Raw genomic sequence first — 18,826 nt, 5'->3', positions numbered from 1 at the left:
ATACTCAAAATATGTAAACTGGCCAATTTCTCCAAAGGCCAAAGAAGTACACTCTAAAATTATTAAAAGATATTATCCAGCTGGCAAAACACTGAAAAGGAGATTTGAATGTGAGGATGACCCCTGTTGTATTTGTCTTAAAGAACCTAAAACTACTGAACATCTCTCCAAAGAAATATCTGATTTGGTTGCTTATCGTAAAATTTGGTAAATATTACATTCATTCATGTGAATGCAAAAAATCCCAAACCTTAATTAATATGGTTTAAATGAAAACTGTTACACAAATGCAAAAAGTCTGATAATTTCAGGTGTTTTAACGAAGATGGAAGGCTTGTTTTGCATTAGTTATTCTTTGAGTTGGCTTTGCTACCATATGGGTTTACGAACGATTGAAAGGGTCTCAAAATATATTGCCATTAATATTTATTTCCACCATGTACAAGTATTACGGTTTTCTTTTTATTTAAACATGTAGACCTATCTACTTTTTATATAGATAGGTCTATAGATAGGCTATTTTATTATAAATAGCCTTGTTGTTTTGATTTTGATTTTAGTCTGTGTATGCTTTTTAAGAAAGCAATAGACACATCATTATACCTACGAGACCTAATACCGAATTGTTCTAGATAAAGATTAAATAAAATAAGTAAGGATTATCTCTTTTTAATAGCCGACATTAAGGACGGTTGCCTCTGTGACGGCCATTAAAAAGTGATAATGGACACCTCAACGGGCATTTTCTACCTAGTACCATGATCACTTATCAAAGAAATAAGAAGTTAAAGTATTTATTCATATTTTATAATTTTTGCAATCAAAATGTAAAGTTTTTCACAAGACACAACTCGGTTTCCCACCTGAGTAACACCTGAGGGTTTACGTAGGCCTACCGCCCCGTAAGGTTCTTACGCAATGAAAACGTTATTAACGTTACTCCAGTAAATAGGACGAACCTTAGATACGACGTAGCAATGGGGGTAACTTATTGCTAGTCCGCCCTGCTGATGCAATAGAACCCTTTAACCGCTATTAGCCAGAAAGCTAACTTTATGCTAGCTATATTCAAAGTCATTTGCGTTGCGTACGGTTGACAAACAATAAATATAACTTTACAGCAGAACGGCAAGACTAGCTAGCTATCCAGATATGTCATCGTCCCCAAGACCTCCACGAAAAAACGGCGCGCCATGTTACGTTACTGTCGAGCGGGTGGGGTGAGAATTGCTTGAGGTCATGGGGGCAGTGTAGTACCTGTTGCTTGTGTTCCAGTCTCCCTCCCGTGGTGTTCAGAGGATAAGGCGCTGAAGACAACACTCAGTGGTGCAAATTAATTATAAACAGAGGCTTTAACTGCGGCCATTACTTAAATTAGATACAGGCTGATACTATTATGCGGCCAGCGAATTAATTTAGAACGGTTAACAGGCAGTTTCACCGGAACTACTTGGCAGGTGTACAGTTATTAACGGACATCCTGCAGCCAATCAGAGTCGAGTATTCATCCAGACCATGGTGAATGAAAAATAAAATATATCTGTGGTACACATAGGCCTAACCTCGTTTCATCTCGTTCCGACATCTGGGGACTACACGATCTTTACTTCATAAAAAAGATCGATACACGTTCAGCTAATCAGCAGGAGTTCGTAGCTCATAACCCCGCAAGAGTCCTGTGATCGGGGTCGTAATTCGGCACTTGTTAGGTCTGAGCGTATTGATGAGTTCCGCTTGAGCGTAATGAGATTTGGTACGCGAGTGGTGGCAGGCATCTAGCAGGACCACGGCAGCTCTTGTAGGCTGAAATCAAGACGATCACATTAACCAGTGCGCAATCATCAGACTTCACAATTATCACGGGAAAACAATCTTTGTTATATCGAGATAACGAAATAATAAGTCGTTATCACGAGATAACAGTGCACACAAAAAATAAAAAATACATGTCCGTTCTCGTCTTCCGTAGCTATGTTGCAAATGTAATAATACGTCGGTTATGCCCAGGTATTGAATCAAATGTGTTTTAAGACATTTTTTCTTAGTTCACCTTATTGTCTATTTGTCTCATCGTGTTTCATGGACACGGCGATGTGAATAGCGCTGTTTCTGCTCATTTCTGCTCACTTTTGAGGACTTCCGGGTCTGTTTTCCTCTGCTGAATGAAACCATGGCGACACGAAATGTGGGTACCTTATTGGTGTAGCGCGATCACGTGACGGCCGTGCCACCACTCGCGTACCAAATCTCATTACGCTCAGGTGGAACTGATCAATACGCTCAGACGGAACAAGTGCCGAATTACGACCCCGATCACAGGACTCTTGCGGGGTTATGAGCTACGAACTCCCGCTGATTAGCTGAACATGTATCGATCTTTTTTATGAAGTAAAGATCGTGTAGTCCCCAGATGTCGGAGCGGAAATCAGTTTCTGTGAGACTTTTTCTGATTCACCTTACGGTCTAATTTGTATAATACTCATTGGACAGGTCATTGTGATTTGGTAGTCAGGTCTCTGCTCCTCAGAGTTGATCACATCTAATTAGTGGCACCAGCTGATTGATTCATCACACTTGGTAGCAATCTGTCTGTGTCTATATCTGCTGTAGCAGTCATGTCAATAGCACTGATGATAGTCAAGGACTGAAACATTTGCTGCTGTTTTTATTCACTTTTTATTATTTTTTGCACTTTGATCCCCCTTCTTTTTGTGCACAGATGATCTGCATGCAACTTGCAGATTATACAGTAGTGCTGATGTTTAGTTTGCCCTGAGTTGACTTGAGACACTGGAACTGTATCTTTGTAGGACGGCAGCACATGTAATGAACAGGTACCCTATGTAATGGCTTTATACAGAGTGTACTGCAAATGTAAAGGTCCCATGAAATGGTACTCTTACTCTTTGGGGGGTATTTCTGCTTTTATTCAAAGGCAGAGAGGTGACAGGAAATGAAGAGAGAGGGGGGAAGTGACCTGCAAGAAAAGCCCTCAAACATAATCACATACGGTCACAGTGTACGGTATGCATTTTAACCAAAACACCACCATGATGCCTCTTAGTACTCCCTTTTGGTAGAGCTTGTAGTGGGGACTTTAGAGTGTAAGATATCAGTCTTAGTATAAACAAAGAGGCTCGTAGTTACTACGTAGCTCGTAGTAAGTTGTACTTAGGCACAGTGTGAGGTTACCACTAAAGTTGAGCTGTTTTCTTGGCAATTCAAGTGGCCTTTTCATGGGATCAGAGATCAAGAAAGTTTCCTTTTTACAAACTGTGCTGGTGACTTTTTATCCTTGTGGGTAAATAAATAATGAATTACTTCTGACTTGTAAACCTCTGCGGCATTTTCAGCTGTAATGAAATAATGTTGCATTGCATTTGCTCAGATATGGACTGCCTGAATTCTAGGGCTGGGTATCAGTACTTGATTAATCCAGTACCAAGTCGTATCAAAACGTTTCCAGTGACACAATACCTGCATTCGATCCTTTTATGTGCAAAGGGTCTGATGCCGGACAATCCCGACTCCCTACTAGATCACCAAACTTTCTGTTGGTGCCACCTTGAAAGCCGCTCTCTTCCCATCTGCCCGGTTAGCGCGAGCTAACACAGCAGCAATGGCTAACATCCAACACAGAGTTGTTAAACAGCCCCAACAAACTCACTATGACACAGAAACAGCTCGACTCTGTCTTTAAACCTGTTAACAACCATTAAGTAACATAATCCATGTGATACTAACAGTTAGCCCTGTCACTGTGTGTGCGCAGATGGGGTCAACTGTGCCCAGCGCAGAGCTCACACTCCTGCAGCAGCAGCTACAACACATACAGTCTGTGGTGTGGTGAAGTTGAGTGTGATGTATTTGATGGAACTGGCAGTTCAGCCCGCTGAGTAACACCAAAACAGTAAAAAGTAGACACTGATCAGATGCCTCAGGAGTACTTTAGACCATAAGTCACTGTTGTTATGATGGGAAAACTGAATCTGTACACAGAGGCAGTAAACTTTGTTAATGTTTAAGCACTGTATAAAGAAAAGGTTTACACTACTGAATACAAATAATGGTAAAGTTCACACTACCTTTTTATTTAGCACTAAAAAAGGCAGACTAAATGTCATTGGCCCTGTAAAATGCTCAGTTAAACCTTTTATTGATTTGACCTGACCTGGTACTGCCCTTAGCCGTAAACCACCAGTAAAACTAAAAACCATTACATATAGGCTAATCAAGTGGATGATGCAGTAACACAGACCTGCAAACTCCAGAGTACTGGAAGAGATGACAAGATATGAGACCAAAATTAGGCAGGTAGTCCGGGAGCATTCTCCCCTGGAGGAAAATGTTAGTGATTTTTATGCGCAAATGTAACCTTCAGATAAGAATACTTGAAAACAACCTCATTTTGATGAGAAAATTTTATTGCATTGTGATTATTTTGATCACAATGTCTAACAACAGCCAAGGTGGGCCACAGGATGAACTGGCAAAGGTGCTAGGCATGATCTTAAGTATATACATATATGCAAAATAGACAATAGTAATATTGCATTGCACTCATATGGCTCTTATAACATGACGCGAATGAGGCTGTCTACTTGTCCCACCAGGATGAACATGCAGTGTGCCAAAATATGTATCCCTCTCTATAAGGTGCAGTCTCTGCTACATCAGGTATTTTATTTTGTATATCATGCCTTGGTGAATATGTAGAAGTTTCCAGTTCCTAACCCAAGTCCCTATGGAGTGAATTACTGCTGTCCTATCGTCATACCATTGTCTATTTATTGCAACTACAAAATGTCTCATTATGAAACTGTTCCAATGTGCAAAAGCGATTCTAAAATACAAGTGCAACTTCTTTTTCAGCCAAGTAATTTCTCCCCAAAACATATTCAGCCACTAATTAAAATACGGCACAGTTAATCTCATTACTATGATATGTTTGTGGTTTTATAGCATGAGTGTAATGTAATTTCCCTTTATTCTTGTGGGTCAGCAGGTTTGATTTTGATGTGGATGCCATTGAGTGAGCGAAGCACAAGATTTGGTATTATCTTGGGTTTCTGAGTGGGGTCCTCGATCAGCTGGTACCTCCTCAGTGTCAGGGCTGTCGCCACTTTCAGCTCATTCATGGCAAAGTTCTGCCCGATGCAATTTCTGAGGGAAGAAAACAGCAAAAGTGTGTGAGGTATATGATGATTAACACAGTGCTTTCAAGCAAGAACACAAGAGGGCAGCAGCATGTCAGAGTAGTGACATCTCCTACTTTGCACTCAGAGAGATAAAAACTGGTTGTTTTATGATTGACAAAATCAAATCAACAGTGGGTATCAGAATCATTACTTTTAATGTGGACTTACTTGATAGTTCTGTGGTAAATGTGGATATAATGAAGCTCATGATGATCAGTTTTGATGGGAATCTACATGTGACCTCTGAAATTTAAGTATTTTTCAGTGTGCTGTCACTCTCCCAGCCACTTAAGAGATACAGTAGAGAAGCAGAAGCCAAGAAAATAAATGACCTTGCCCAAATATGATCACTTCTGGCTCCAAAACCCCCCACAAAAACAAAAACAACATGGCGACAGCCAAAAAGATTTGTGGCGAGACGAGATGAAACATGCAGCTACTTGCAGTGTGCCGTTTTGCAACGTTCTAATATGGTTTGATTTTGATGCAAATCATTGGTCTGAACTGGGCTTAATGGTGCTAACTCAATAAACAGCGCTAACAACGGCAACAGTGCTGACAGAGCTGACATTATTAACCTTGGGGGCCACTGGAGGGTGGGCTCTATGCTTCTGCAACAACACCATCCTGCCACTGAGTCCGGACGGCATTGTCAGCGGTAACTGCCATATGAGCGCAGTGCAGAGCAGCAGTGATTTGCTAGCCAGTGGGACGCTCTCGTAGGGACTCACATGCATCAACATGCACTCCTGGCCGGACTTTCCACAACACTGGACATGGAGCTTGGATTACAACACACAGAGAGGTGGCGTAACTTCATTCTCTGCTCAGGACACCATTACTCAGTTAGCTCCTTTAAATTGAACTAATCCTTGTTACACAGAGTTCTTTTATTTATTGTGATCCCTAATAAAGCTTATCACTTTTTATGGTGTTGGTAAAAAGGAGGCTGGTGTTAGGTTACACATCCACATACTGCAGACTTTTGTCTCGACTGAGAACCTCCCTCTCTAGTTCTTAGTGAGCCAGTCACACGGTATCAGGTGAGGACAAACCTTGGCCCGGCAGAGAAAGGCACGAATGCATGAGGCGACCTCTTGGAAACATTCTCTGGTAGGAAACGCAGTGGGTCAAAGACCTGTGGTGACACAAGATTGAAAAAGCAAATGCCAGTAAATCCCACATCTTTTAATTTTTCTAATTTTTCCACTCAGAACTGAACGACTTCTTGCTGTTCATGACATGGTGACATCTGGCACCAGGGCACAACAGATACTGTATTAATTATGTACCAATGTGACGACTGTGTCATGTCTATTATTTGACCCATTTTGTGTCGAAGGAGGGTGCAGGACCACCACAGCAAAGAGAGATCAACCTTTTACTTTTAATTTAACAATTCAATTAATCATGTACACTGTGCAGTGAGTGGGTGACAGGTGAACTTTCATATCAGAAACATTTGCTTAGGATGAAATTATCTTGACTTACATCAGGGTTTTCCCAGACAGATGGATTTCTGTGAGTCCCATAGATACTTATTCCAATGTGAGTATCTGCAAATAAGGGGAAAAAAGGCATGTTTGGGGTTAGGATTGTGCAGCGACTGTAAAACGAGATGTTTTAATACACAGATTTTAAGCCTTTTGACTTTCAAGATCACAAACTTAATGAGATCGAAAATGAAGCTGATCCAGACACCCACTTCTACCAGAACATTAACATGACTTGTGAATATTATTCTGAAGATAAGATCAGTTCTGAATGAAGGGTTTTCCTGTAATCCACTTTAACAGTAGGGATCTCTACAGTAACCTCCCCAAAATTATAGGTTACCTTCAACAGTTTCAGCAAAAATTTCATGTAATGTTTGTATATACTGTACTGTACTGTAATGCCATACATGTCCTACTGTGTTGCTGGTTATTGTGAATCTACTAATCAGCTGTTTAAACATCCCACTGTACACCGTAAAATTCTAGACGCCTTCCTGTCTGCATTAAAATGATTAAACTAAAGAGAAGGAAATTATAATTTAAGAGAGTTGTTTATTTATGAAGCATGTAAAGAAAGAACCAATGTAAAATACAGATGTGTTTCAGTTTTGGGAGTCAAACTATGGAATGGACTCAGTGTTGAGTTGAAATTTTGTTGCTCTCTGTTGAGTTTCAAAACAGCCTTAAAGTGTAAAATAATTGTGGAATATAATTCAGAGTATTTGTATTTATTTATCAATTTATGTATTTATTTTCTTTGGTATTGTTGATATTCTGGACTATTGTTTGGTTGATATAGGATAGGCGAAAATACGCCTTAGGCTTCAGCCTATTCCTTTTTTTTTAATCTTTGTTTCTCAAGATGTATGTAACTGAAATAAAAAATATTCATTTGTTCATTCAACAGATCAATATTTAATCTACCTAAGTATGAGGCACAGTATTATAAAGATGTTACTGCCATATAACACATGTATGTTTAAGGGTTTATATGTGCTGTGTGTTGTGTAAGGCTGACTTACTAACACAAAACTAAGGCTATAGGTTGACCTGGACAATAACCAGTACAAGTTAATATTTTACCAGTGGAGTAAAACATACGTACTCAGCAGCTTGCTGTCTCACCTACATGAACTTTTCAAAAACATTAAGACCAAACCTTTCGGTAAAGTCCTTCCATCAGGAAAGGTCATGGGCTTTGTTGTCTTTCTGGCTGTTCCTGGTACAGGAGGGTAAAGGCGGAGGCACTCTTTGATGCACATTGTAGTGTATGGAATTTTACTGAGATCCTCCCTTAAAATAAGACACACACATTAGTTGTCAATATTGTAAGGAAAAAAAGGGGCAAGCTTAAAGTTATCCCTAATCCAGCTGTTGTGATACAGAGCGGCACTGACTTGCATTGCACCTTGGGTTTCAACAGGTAAATTACCACTCCATGGTGTCCTTGCCATCCAAGGCTTGGATGATCTCCTCCCTGCACATCTTCTGGTGTTCTGGGTGGCAGGCCAGACAGTAGAGGATGAAAGACAGGCCACTGGCTGTGGTGTCATGGCCCTCAAACATGAAGGTGTCCACTTCTGCTCGTATGTCATCATCTGATAAACCCTGCTGGTTCTCATCCTGAAGATGATAAATAAGACATAAATAGAAAAAAGCAAAAACTAGGAACAGTCACACTCTTGTGTATTTGTAAAGCACTTTTTAAAGTGAGTACTTTACTGTACAATAAAACTGCAGTAAAACTATAATAAAATCGCATAAAGAAAACAAAAATAAAAGATATTGGGCCCCATCTTACACTTGGTGCACATTAAAACTGTTGCTGCTAGTGTCAGACCAATGCAACTGTCGTTTTCATAGCCAGCGCTCCAACTGTAGAAGTACTTGCACCCATCTGTGAGCGTGTAGTTCTTAAATTTAGGTGTGGTCAAGAACATTGTTTGGATAATGCCATTTTGAGGCAGCAGAAAGTGACTGCCCCACTGACCAACAAAAACCTGGTCTAAAGTCAGACTGGTGCAGTATTTTCCTGCTATTTAAAGGGTGCATTATTCAGATAGTAAGATGTGGCTACATGGGTGATTTCACAACGTGGGTACGTGAATGGGTGTGTGAACCAATTCCAAAAAAGTTCAAACACTGGAAATGGACAATGGAAAATACACTGCCTGGCCAAAAAAAAAGTCACCACCAAAAAAAAAGGTCATACACTCTAATATTTCGTTGGACCGCCTTTAGCTTTGATTACGGCACGCATTCGCTGTGGCATTGTTTCGATAATCTTCTGCAATGTCACAAGATTTATTTCCATCCAGTGTTGCATTAATTTTTCACCAAGATCTTGCATTGATGATGGTAGAGTCTGACCGCTGCGCAAAGCCTTCTCCAGCACATCCCAAAGATTCTCAATGGGGTTAAGGTCTGGACTCTGTGGTGGCCAATCCATGTGTGAAAATGATGTCTCATGCTCCCTGAACCAGTCTTTCACAATTTGAGCCCGATGAATCCTGGCATTGTCATCTTGGAATATGCCCGTGCCATCAGGGAAGAAAAAATCCATTGATGGAATAACCTGGTCATTCAGTATATTCAGGTAGTCAGCTGACCTCATTCTTTGAGCACATACTGTTGCTGAACCTAGACCTGACCAACTGCAGCAACCCCAGATCATAACACTGCCCCCACAGGCTTGTACAGTAGGCACTAGGCATGATGGGTGCATCACTTCATCTGCCTCTCTTCTTACCCTGATGCGCCCATCACTCTGGAACAGGGTAAATCTGGACTCATCAGACCACATGACCTTCTTCCATTGCTCCAGAGTCCAATCTTTATGCTCCCTAGCAAATTGAAGCCTTTTTTTCCGGTTAGCCTCACTGATTAGTGGTTTTCTTAAGGCTACACAGCTGTTCAGTCCCAATCCCTTGAGTTCCCTTCGCATTGTGTGTGTGGAAATGCTCTTACTTTCACTATTAAACATAGCCCTGAGTTCTACTGTTGTTTTTCTTCGATTTGATCTCACCAAACCTTTAAGTGATCCCCAATCACGATCATTGAGGATTTTTTTCCGGCCACATTTCTCCCTCGAAGAGGATGGGTCCCCACTATCCTTCCAGTTTTTAATAATGCGTTGGACAGTTCTTAACCCAATTTTAGTAGTTTCTGCAATCTCCTTAGATGTTTTCTCTGCTTGATGCATGCCAATGATTTGACCCTTCTCAAACAGACTAACATCTTTTCCACGACCAGGGGATGTGTCTTTCAACATGGTTGTTTAGGAAATGAGAAGCAACTCATTGCACCAGTTGGGGTTAAATAACTTGTTGCCAGCTGAAAGATAATCGCCCATGCAGTAATTATCCAACAGGAGGCTCGTACCTATTTGCTTAGTTAAATCCAGGTGGCGACTTTTTTTTTGGCCAGGCAGTGTAATTTCACTCTCAAAACTTCAACAATCAGTGTCCTCAGTTCTCAAACACTTACTGAGTATTCTTAAAAGAAAAGGTGATGTTACACAGTGGTGAACATGCCCCTGTACCAACTTTTTTTAATGAGTGTATATTTTCAAAAAACAATAAAGTCTATCAGGTCTTTATACTGTATAATATTATATATGGCTCGAAAAGGATTTGCAAATCATTGTATTATTTACATTTTACACGGCGCCCCAACCTTTTTGGAATCAGGGTTGTTGATCATTAATGAGGAAAATATTAATTCATTTTCTACAGTGTGATCAATGTGCTATTTATATGCTACTTAAACAGCGAATCCACCATGTAATTCTAGCTGCTGTGCAGCAATGGTCGGGGCCAGGCAATTTTAGACAATTTTAGGCAAATTTAGGCAATTCTGAGCAGAGGCAGAATAGGAAGACAACAAGAAAGTTGCCATTACAATGTACATTTTGCATCAGCTGAGGCTTAAACTCACAACCTCTGACACCAAGGAGCATTTTCTATCTGACTGAGCTAATTAGCAAGTGACAACTCATCTGTGGCTTCACAAACTGACTAAGCCAGCCACCAGGATGACAGCAGCTGTCAAGGCAGATTTCAAACTGCTGTCATAAAAAAATCACAAAAATCTGAAAATACACATATTGCATCTAGACAGCATGGAGAATTTGTGTTTAACAATGATTGATTTACTCCATAAGTGACAAACTGATGTGTAAAGATGCTCTTTTCCCATTGACAGTAATGGTTCACATGAGGACAGAATTCAAAATGCTGTCAAAAATTCAGTTTTTGATATAAAATTCTGATATTTGCCAAACATCATCTATTGTGACTCCAAAATTTTGTTAATTTTTTTTCATGAACATTGAAAACTTATTTAGCAAGAATTTGCATGTATATGTTTACAGTACCGTTTACAGTCAAACATCTTGATGCACCGTAGACTCAATTTTTGATAAATCAAAAATCTGTGAGGAAAATTTGTGGAGGACAGTCTGAAGATGCTCTGTAGCAAGTTTGGTGTCAATCAAGCAAAAATTGTGGGAGGAGATAGGTTTAAGAAGTTTTGCAGTTTTTGAAAAAAACAGAGTGATGGACTTCATAATTTGCAATAGGTTTAAATATACAAAAGTTTCTTCATTATTGGGGCTACAGTTTGGTGAAAGTTGTGAAGCTGTAGCACATACAGTCGATTTGTTGTGAATTTTCAAAGTTTTGAACTTTAGATGCTTGCTGTAGCGCCAGCATCAGGACTACTGACTTTTGTTTGCAGCTGAGCAAATCTGGTATAGGACTGGACCTTTGTGCAAAGTTTGGTGATTTTTCGCGCATGGGAAGTAGGATTTCCTTGGAGGAAGAAGAACTGTAAATGCACTTTAGACCATGCACTATAGATTGTTTAAATAGGGTCCAGAGGTTGTCAGGTTAGTGTCAAGTGTTCTAGACATAGCATGTCTGCGCCTTCACCAGGTCAAAGGAGGAGTTAGGCACTCAAGTGTGTTTGGACAGAGGAGATTCATTAACATAGCATCTGTACATTGTTGGCTGGGAAGCAGCAATAATACACCATGTTGACCGTGAGTTACACAGGTGTCGTTGGGTAACTTATTGCGTGTCACTGGGAGTATTTGCCCAGCTAAATGTTGCACCTAAAGACAAGGTCATCTTGGACCTTAGAAAGTGCTATTCTGCCTCCACAGTAATGTAAGAATATCAAGCTGGTGGTACACCACTTGAATCATAAGGAGGTTTACAGCTTTGAAGCCAACATTTTCCTTAATGTCGTATTTATTTAAAAAGACAAACTTATTGTCTTCAGGCCGCTGCTCATGAGGACCTCTTGGACATCATGTTAAGTTATCTCTTGAATGATCTCAGGATTTTCTATATGACTTGTTAATTTTTAACAGTTGGTCTGTGTCATTGTTTCATTATTTTTTAGTCTGACTTTTTATGTTAATATACATGATTGTGTGGTTGTCCCTGTTGTCTTATGTATAGTGTGCTGTTTTAAACCCTGGCTGCACAGTTACTTTGAACTTAAAGTGCTGAATGCCTTGATGGCTGTATATCTGTTTGTATCTTGATGGCAGTTTATGCTTTACATGTCTTATTACTGTTATTCTTGCTATTCTTGCTAAATTATCTTTTCTACAGAGGACTTCCTAACTTTATGTTATGCCCTGATGCACCAGGCCGATGTTTGACCTTTGGTCAGTGTTGGGCCGTCGGTGAGCATCTGTCACTTCAGTTTCTGTGGTGTGTCCCCACTGTTGGCACTAGTCGGACCTTGGCTGCTTTATTTTCAACAGATTCAGTGTATTGAATCAGCCTTGAAGACATCAGAGAGGTTGGAGCCTGTCAGTAGCTGTTGGTACCCGCTGGTGAATGCAATCACTCTGACACTCTGATTGGCAGTTCAGCCCACAAGAAGAGAAACGGAGGTCAAGAAGGTGTGAGATCGAAACAAACTTAGAAAAGACTTCTTTCTTAGCCATTGAGGTCTTTCGCAGAAACGTTTTGTAATTGTTTTTGCTGTTGTTCGCCAGTGCTCTGTAAAAGTCCCTTGTTTTTTAACATTGGGTTGTGTTGCTAATGTGCTAAGTGGCTAACTAGTGTCTTGAATCTCTCCTGTTGGTCTTCTGGTTACAGACCACTACTGCCTGCTGCTTTGAAGAGCTATTTCCTCTTATGCATAACATATGTCCTAGTCAGCTGTTGGCTGTAGTCTTTGAGTGCACTGTAAAAGTCCCTTGTTTTTTTTGGTTGTGTTGCTAATATGCTAATTGACTAGGTAGCGTCTTGAATCACCACTGCCTGCTGTCATGAATAATTACTTCCTCTTACACAGGGGCACAACCCATGTCCTAGTCGGCTGTTGGCTGTAGTCGTTGCAGTTTGTTCAAGTGCAACATTTTGGCTGAGACCCACGGGTGCCGTAGCATTGTTCCGACCTCTCATTGTTCCGACCTCCCATTAGTCCGACGGCCCGTTGTTCCGATATGTGATTATACTAGGCTATACTGTATTTGTGTTCCATAGAGGATCAGCAACGCAACAAAAGTAGGCTACTGGTCGAGATACAAGTGTCATAGAGAGGAGAGAATGAAACACCATAACCTCCTGTTATTAACTCTGGGGTCCGGGTTGCGTGGGGAGCTTTCTGCGGTGCTGAACGGCTCCTGGCGGGCGTATTTCTACCTTAATGGTGCGCCGCGACCGGCTCTGGGTCAGCTGGGAAAGGCTTAAGGTGAAGCAGGCTTACAGCTTATGTGTTTGCCACTTTCTTTTTCATTTTAACCCACACCATGATCTTTTCCTAACCCTAACCAAGTGGTTTTTGTGCCTAAACCTAACCAGACCTTAACCACAGGGCATCATCAATGGGATGTCGGACCAAAGGGCTGTCGGACCAATGGGCAGACCCCGAGACACAGGCGACGTGACGCTGTTGTCGGTTTGGTGTATCTGGGCCTTAAATGTTTGTGACTTGTTACCATTGTCACAACAATGAGCAAAGTGAGAATGTCTAACTCCATAAATCAGTAAACTGAATCTGAAATCACACAACATACTCTTGCGAAGAGAAGGATGTCCAGAAAGTCGAGGTTTCTTCTGGCCTGTATGCGTTCCAGCTCCTTCTCCTCCTTTAGTTCTTCTTTCCTCTTTCTTATGACCGCCTCTTCAAAAGACAAGATAAAAAATATTTGCATACTAACTCTTAAAATAAAGCAACGTGTAAATGTGCAAAATCATTTAAACTGATAGTAGCAATAGTTTCATATTGTCATTAATCAAAGTATGTGTGAAGATCTTACCTGTATGATCATGAGCCACTCTACATGCTTTTCTGTATCTGAAACCATGTGGGCTGAGGTAGAAAATCAGGTCATTGTGGTATGGAAATATCCTGGACCGCAGGTTAATCAGATCACTGAGCTCATAAACTGCCTTGATGTATGCATTACTTCCACTGAAATGAGAACATAGGCAAACATTGAAAACTCAGTTTCCCAGACATAATTCAGACAGCTGAAGCTTTAAACTACTAAAAAACACAGATCTGGACTTGTGAATGGTAGAAAAAAGTTTGTATGGACTCACCTTTCATTCTGACAGTTGCTGCTGTAGCTGAAAGCACACTTTAAGATGGTGTCCAGTGTCATAAGGCTCACATGTTCGAACAATTCAAAGGACTTGCTGGTGTTTGCATAACTTTCCCATTTGTCCTGAAAACAGAGAGAACAGAAGTTACATCTCTGCAGTAGATGGGCAACACTTCAACACACACATCCAACTTTGGGTCAACATACCGTAAAACTTTAATTTAACACGCATTCTCTTTAACTAGCCAGGTTAAAGGACAATAAAGGCCTGTCTCAATTAAATGCATGGTCTGGTTGCCGAGGTGTTAATTTTTCTATAAGTTCTCTGGATATATAAAACCAGATTGTTGACTTCCCACTTGAGCTAACATTAGTTAGTTGCTCAGATCGCGCAAATAAATATAAATGTTTAAACTTTTGTCAATATGGAGATGCTATACATCGTTAGCTCGGTTGATTTCATTTTACTGGAAGCAGTTGCACCAGAGAAGACCGTAAGTCATTTAGATTTACCTGCATGACGAAAAACAAGTGGTGACTCCCTTCTAAAGCTGTCATAAAGTCACAATATGTGTTCATTCCTCGATTACCCAGTAAGTTACTTATATTTCTTTAGTCCGCAAGGGTCCACTGATCAAAAGAATCAAAAATGTTTTTCATAAAAATGAAGCAGAGTGGGGCATCGGTGGCTTAGTGGTAGAGCAGGTGCCCCATGTACAAGGCTGTTGCCACAGCGGCCTGGGTTCGACTCCAGCCTGTGGCCCTTTGTTGCATGTCACTCCCTCACTCTCTCCCCCTTTCACACTTGTCTGTCTTATCCATTAAAGGCTAAAAAATGCCCCCCAAAATATCTTTAAACGAAGAAAAAAAAAAAAAAGAAGCAGAGTTGCGATATTCCTTTAACAAGAAAAGGTGGTGTTGTGTTGGTATGCCGGGTGCGGTGAAACAAGTGTCATAACATAACACAATTAATATTATTCAAAGCCTATTTTTTTATACAAGTAATATCCATACTGGTTCAAATAAGGAAAATGAATTAAAGAAGCTAATTATAGCCTGGGCTACTAATTGACGTTTAACAGTCTATCATCTAGACGGCCCAAAAGCCTATTTGTTCTTAACATTACTTCACCGTTATGGTCTTTGATTACTTATTACAAATTGTTATTTACATGTCTAAACTGTCACATACATACCAACATTGTTTTAACAGAGTCTGCCATCAGGTTAGTGTATGGTTTCAAAACATCATAATGGAAACCTGGGGTCAAGAGCCTTCTGTTCCGAAACCACTTTTGACCATTTGACACCAATAAACCTTCACCTGAAGACAGAGACAGACAGTATGTGTGTCAGTCAGTAAAACATCTCTGTAATAAGACAAAATGTACTCTAGGAAAAGGGCAAATCAGTCTTACCAATCCAAGACTGAATAAACCTATACCCCAAATCACCTTTTGGCTCTGTTAGGAAACAAATAAATAAAAAATCTTTTACATTGATTTGTCATCGTAAAAATGGAGCCAATGTTCCTGCAGGAGATTATAAAAAGCACTGATTTGACTACAATTGACAAGGTAATGGTGAATCATTTCAGTAAAGATTTTAAAAAATGCTCACACACCTGATGTTGCATATACTGTCTTCACATAATCTGGATGTTGAATGTTGAGGAAACAAACAAAGGGACCAAACCACACTGGGAAAGCGTAAGAGTACTGCCTTCCCCATCCCACAATCCTGTCCAGAGCTTTTCCATCTTGTTTAAACTGAAAGAGCAATTAAAAAGGTTAACCACACGTTTCAGTCCTGTAACCTGAGAGGACAATTCGTTACCAACTGAACATATGTTTACTAACTTACTAATAGAATTTTGGTTTATATTTGATCAGCACTCCCAGGTTTTACCGTTTGATTGGATTTCTGCCGCAGCAAGTGAGCACAGCATCTGGGGTCATTTTGACTGACAAGCGGACTTCATGAAACAGGTGACAAGTTTTATGCTCTAAAACCAGTCACCGGAGATTTGATTTCTTTTTTTTTCCGAGATCAGTCAGGTTTTCATCCAGACTGTGGGGCCACTGTGGGGCCACTGTGGGTGCAGCTTATTACATTTTGTCTTTTTTATATGAACATGCATAACATAGATTATTGTGTTTTATGTGGTACACTATGAACCTTTCCTAAATGAAGTCATTATTATTATTATTATTATTATTATTATTATTATTATCATTTTTATTAACTTGAAAACATAATGCCTCCATCATCTTCAAAACTGTAGCCTACTTATTAATGTTTCCTTTTACAGAACTTAGATATGCTTTATGACCACCGCTCCACCCGGCGTTAACAGTGTTTAGGTGTGAGAACCATCAGTGATACCCAAACTGCTGGATAGAAAAGATTTGCACACTATTGTCTGCTGTGTTTCACTTGATTGTGAGTTTTCAGTCCATCAAATTTTCATTAGCAGTTACACGATTCAACTATGGCAGGTAAAAATAACCAATCCCATTCTCTTTCAGTTGGGGCAGGAGGACTATTAAGTGTCTTTTAGCAAGCTGCATAGCAACTATGCCATTGCCGTTCACCATGCTCATACTCAGCAACACCCTCTTCATTTTCAGCATCAAAGTGGAGACCGTCTGACTATTTACAGTTTTGAAATCTACAGCATGTGACTACATTTTTAACTCAGAAGCAAAGGATTTTCGTTATTGAACAAGACCCACTGTCAAGTCACTGATTCAATCTAAATCTGTTAAGAGACTTAGATTGTTAAACTGAATCAATAGGCCATGTAAAAAACAAGCATGAACTCCATTTGGTGTACATTCCAAAGTCCACATTGAGCTGATAGGTACCACTGAAATGAAGACTCAGAGGACTTGGAATTCCATATATCAGTAATTTAGGCCTGTGAAAATATAATAATTTTACAAATGTTTTCTTTTTCTCAAAGAAATATATGACCAAGGAACATTTTTTCTCCAGCCCAGAACAAAGTGTCCTAACCGTCCTGGAGGGGCAGAATTTTAGGAAAAATGTACTCATTGTACATTTAACAAAATCACGCCTTTCACGTTTGGGTTGGGCTCTGAAAAACTTGATAAATTTTGAGCAAACATCTCTATATGTTCAGGGATCCACTTGTTATCACTGTTCAAGTCATCTGTGAGAAATGAAAGCTATTTTGTCAGTACAAAAATGTCCCAACCGACCCGCTCTCCCCTACTGAATGGAGTATTATGAGGCATACAAATGGAAACAAAACTTCTTATAAGATACAAAAATGGGGTGAAACACAGTGAATATAGCAAAACATTTGCATACTGCCAGTGATTAGAATGGGATTGCTTATTTAAACCTGCCTGTCCATCGATGAATCCTGTATACTCTGAGAAAAAACAGTGAAAGAGATCTAACATAAAGTGTGCTGAAATATCTTCTATAACTATTTAGCTTTGTAATTCTGTTTTGAAAGATGCTGTTATGTAACAGTTACACAAAGTCGCACGTTACTGAGTGCTCGTGACTGACTTACATCTCTACCATGTCCAAAAAGCCAGTGCGCCGGTGGTCCTGGAAAATCTTCAGTGCCTAGAAGCGCATGTCTTCTTTGAAGGTACAGGATGGTTACTTTATAGACGACAGCAACGAGACAGATTAGCGCAAACAAGTGATGCATTTGAGGCCAGCCAAACTGAGATTTCACGAAAGCTTCAGCTGACTCCATCTCGGGTGAGTCTGTGCGTCGCTGGAGGAAAAACTCTGAACGCAACTGAAAGTGACTTCAGGCTTGTTGAAGATGAACTGCGCCTCCTCTGCAAGGTTAGTGAGATAAGGCTGCAGTATCAGGGGGCGGTGACAAAAACAGTCAGTTTCTATGGAGATAATATCCTGGCAAAACCTAACAGATTACGCTTTACAAATGCCCTGTGATTCACTAACAAACACAGTGTGGGTGACAAATACAGAATATAATTAACGAACGCACGCATGTTGTTTTACAAATACAAAACACACCTGTCAAACAAATACATATTTTTCTGATACATCATGTTTCAGAAACAAACACAGTATGTACAAACAAATATATTGTACTAAGACAAAAAATATCACGTGACTTTTGGCACAATCTTAATTCTACCTCCAGCAGGTGGCGCTATGAGTCAATTGAAACGCTAGGAAGGAGCCACTGAGGGTCACAGAGCCAGGCCCCCAGCCACTCAAGGTGACCTCTCTGCTGTGTTTGAGGTGTTGGAGCCTTTTGGAGGTTTTTTGTTCAACTGTCATTTGTACTAACTGACCATCCAAGTCACCGATGGACTGTAACTATTTTGTGTGCAGTTGGGTCCAGGACTGAAATGACTGCTATCTTGTTTTTTCCTTCCTAAAAGTTCCGGGACATAATGTGCACTGAACATCTCCATTCCAGAGTCCTGCATGGGGTCAGGTATCTACGGGTACCTGATGGGTAACCCGCAAAAGCTGTGTAGGGACACGTGGGCAGGCAGTGTGAGAGAACCAAAATATATTTTGTATTTTACAGAATAAAA

At 40.2% G+C, this 18,826-nt stretch overlaps 1 protein-coding gene across 1 annotated transcript; it reads right to left on the bottom strand.

Annotated features, from left to right (window-relative positions):
• Nucleotides 1-4,406: 4,406 nt before the first annotated feature.
• On the bottom strand, nt 4,407-18,103 carry LOC117265841 (cytochrome P450 4B1-like). The gene is made up of 12 exons (XM_033640579.2): nt 17,812-18,103; nt 15,889-16,033; nt 15,683-15,727; nt 15,461-15,588; nt 14,263-14,387; nt 13,977-14,131; nt 13,734-13,840; nt 8,127-8,317; nt 7,854-7,987; nt 6,690-6,754; nt 6,254-6,336; nt 4,407-5,163 (listed from the first exon to the last, which is right to left on the bottom strand). Exons 1-12 carry the CDS (start codon nt 18,001-18,003, stop codon nt 4,986-4,988), a joined length of 1,548 nt encoding a protein of 515 aa, XP_033496470.2. The 5' UTR covers nt 18,004-18,103; the 3' UTR covers nt 4,407-4,985.
• Nucleotides 18,104-18,826: the final 723 nt, after the last annotated feature.

Source organism: Epinephelus lanceolatus, chromosome 10 (genome assembly GCF_041903045.1).
Source record: "Epinephelus lanceolatus isolate andai-2023 chromosome 10, ASM4190304v1, whole genome shotgun sequence".
In the NCBI taxonomy this organism is placed as follows: Eukaryota; Metazoa; Chordata; class Actinopteri; order Perciformes; family Serranidae; genus Epinephelus; species Epinephelus lanceolatus.
The sequence above is the reverse complement of the archived record's forward strand: the minus strand, read 5'-3'. Positions and strand labels throughout refer to the sequence as shown.

Excerpts from the sequence above, each read along its gene's own strand:
- LOC117265841 (XM_033640579.2), bottom strand. The coding sequence starts at position 18,003 with ATGGAGTCAGCTGAAGCTTTCGTGAAATCTCAGTTTGGCTGGCCTCAA. Across the intron at positions 14,132-14,262 it reads AGCAACTGTCAGAATGAAAG|TGGAAGTAATGCATACATCA; the intron begins GTGAGTCCATAC and ends TTCTCATTTCAG. Across the intron at positions 6,755-7,853 it reads TGGAAGGACTTTACCGAAAG|ATACTCACATTGGAATAAGT; the intron begins GTTTGGTCTTAA and ends CCTTATTTGCAG.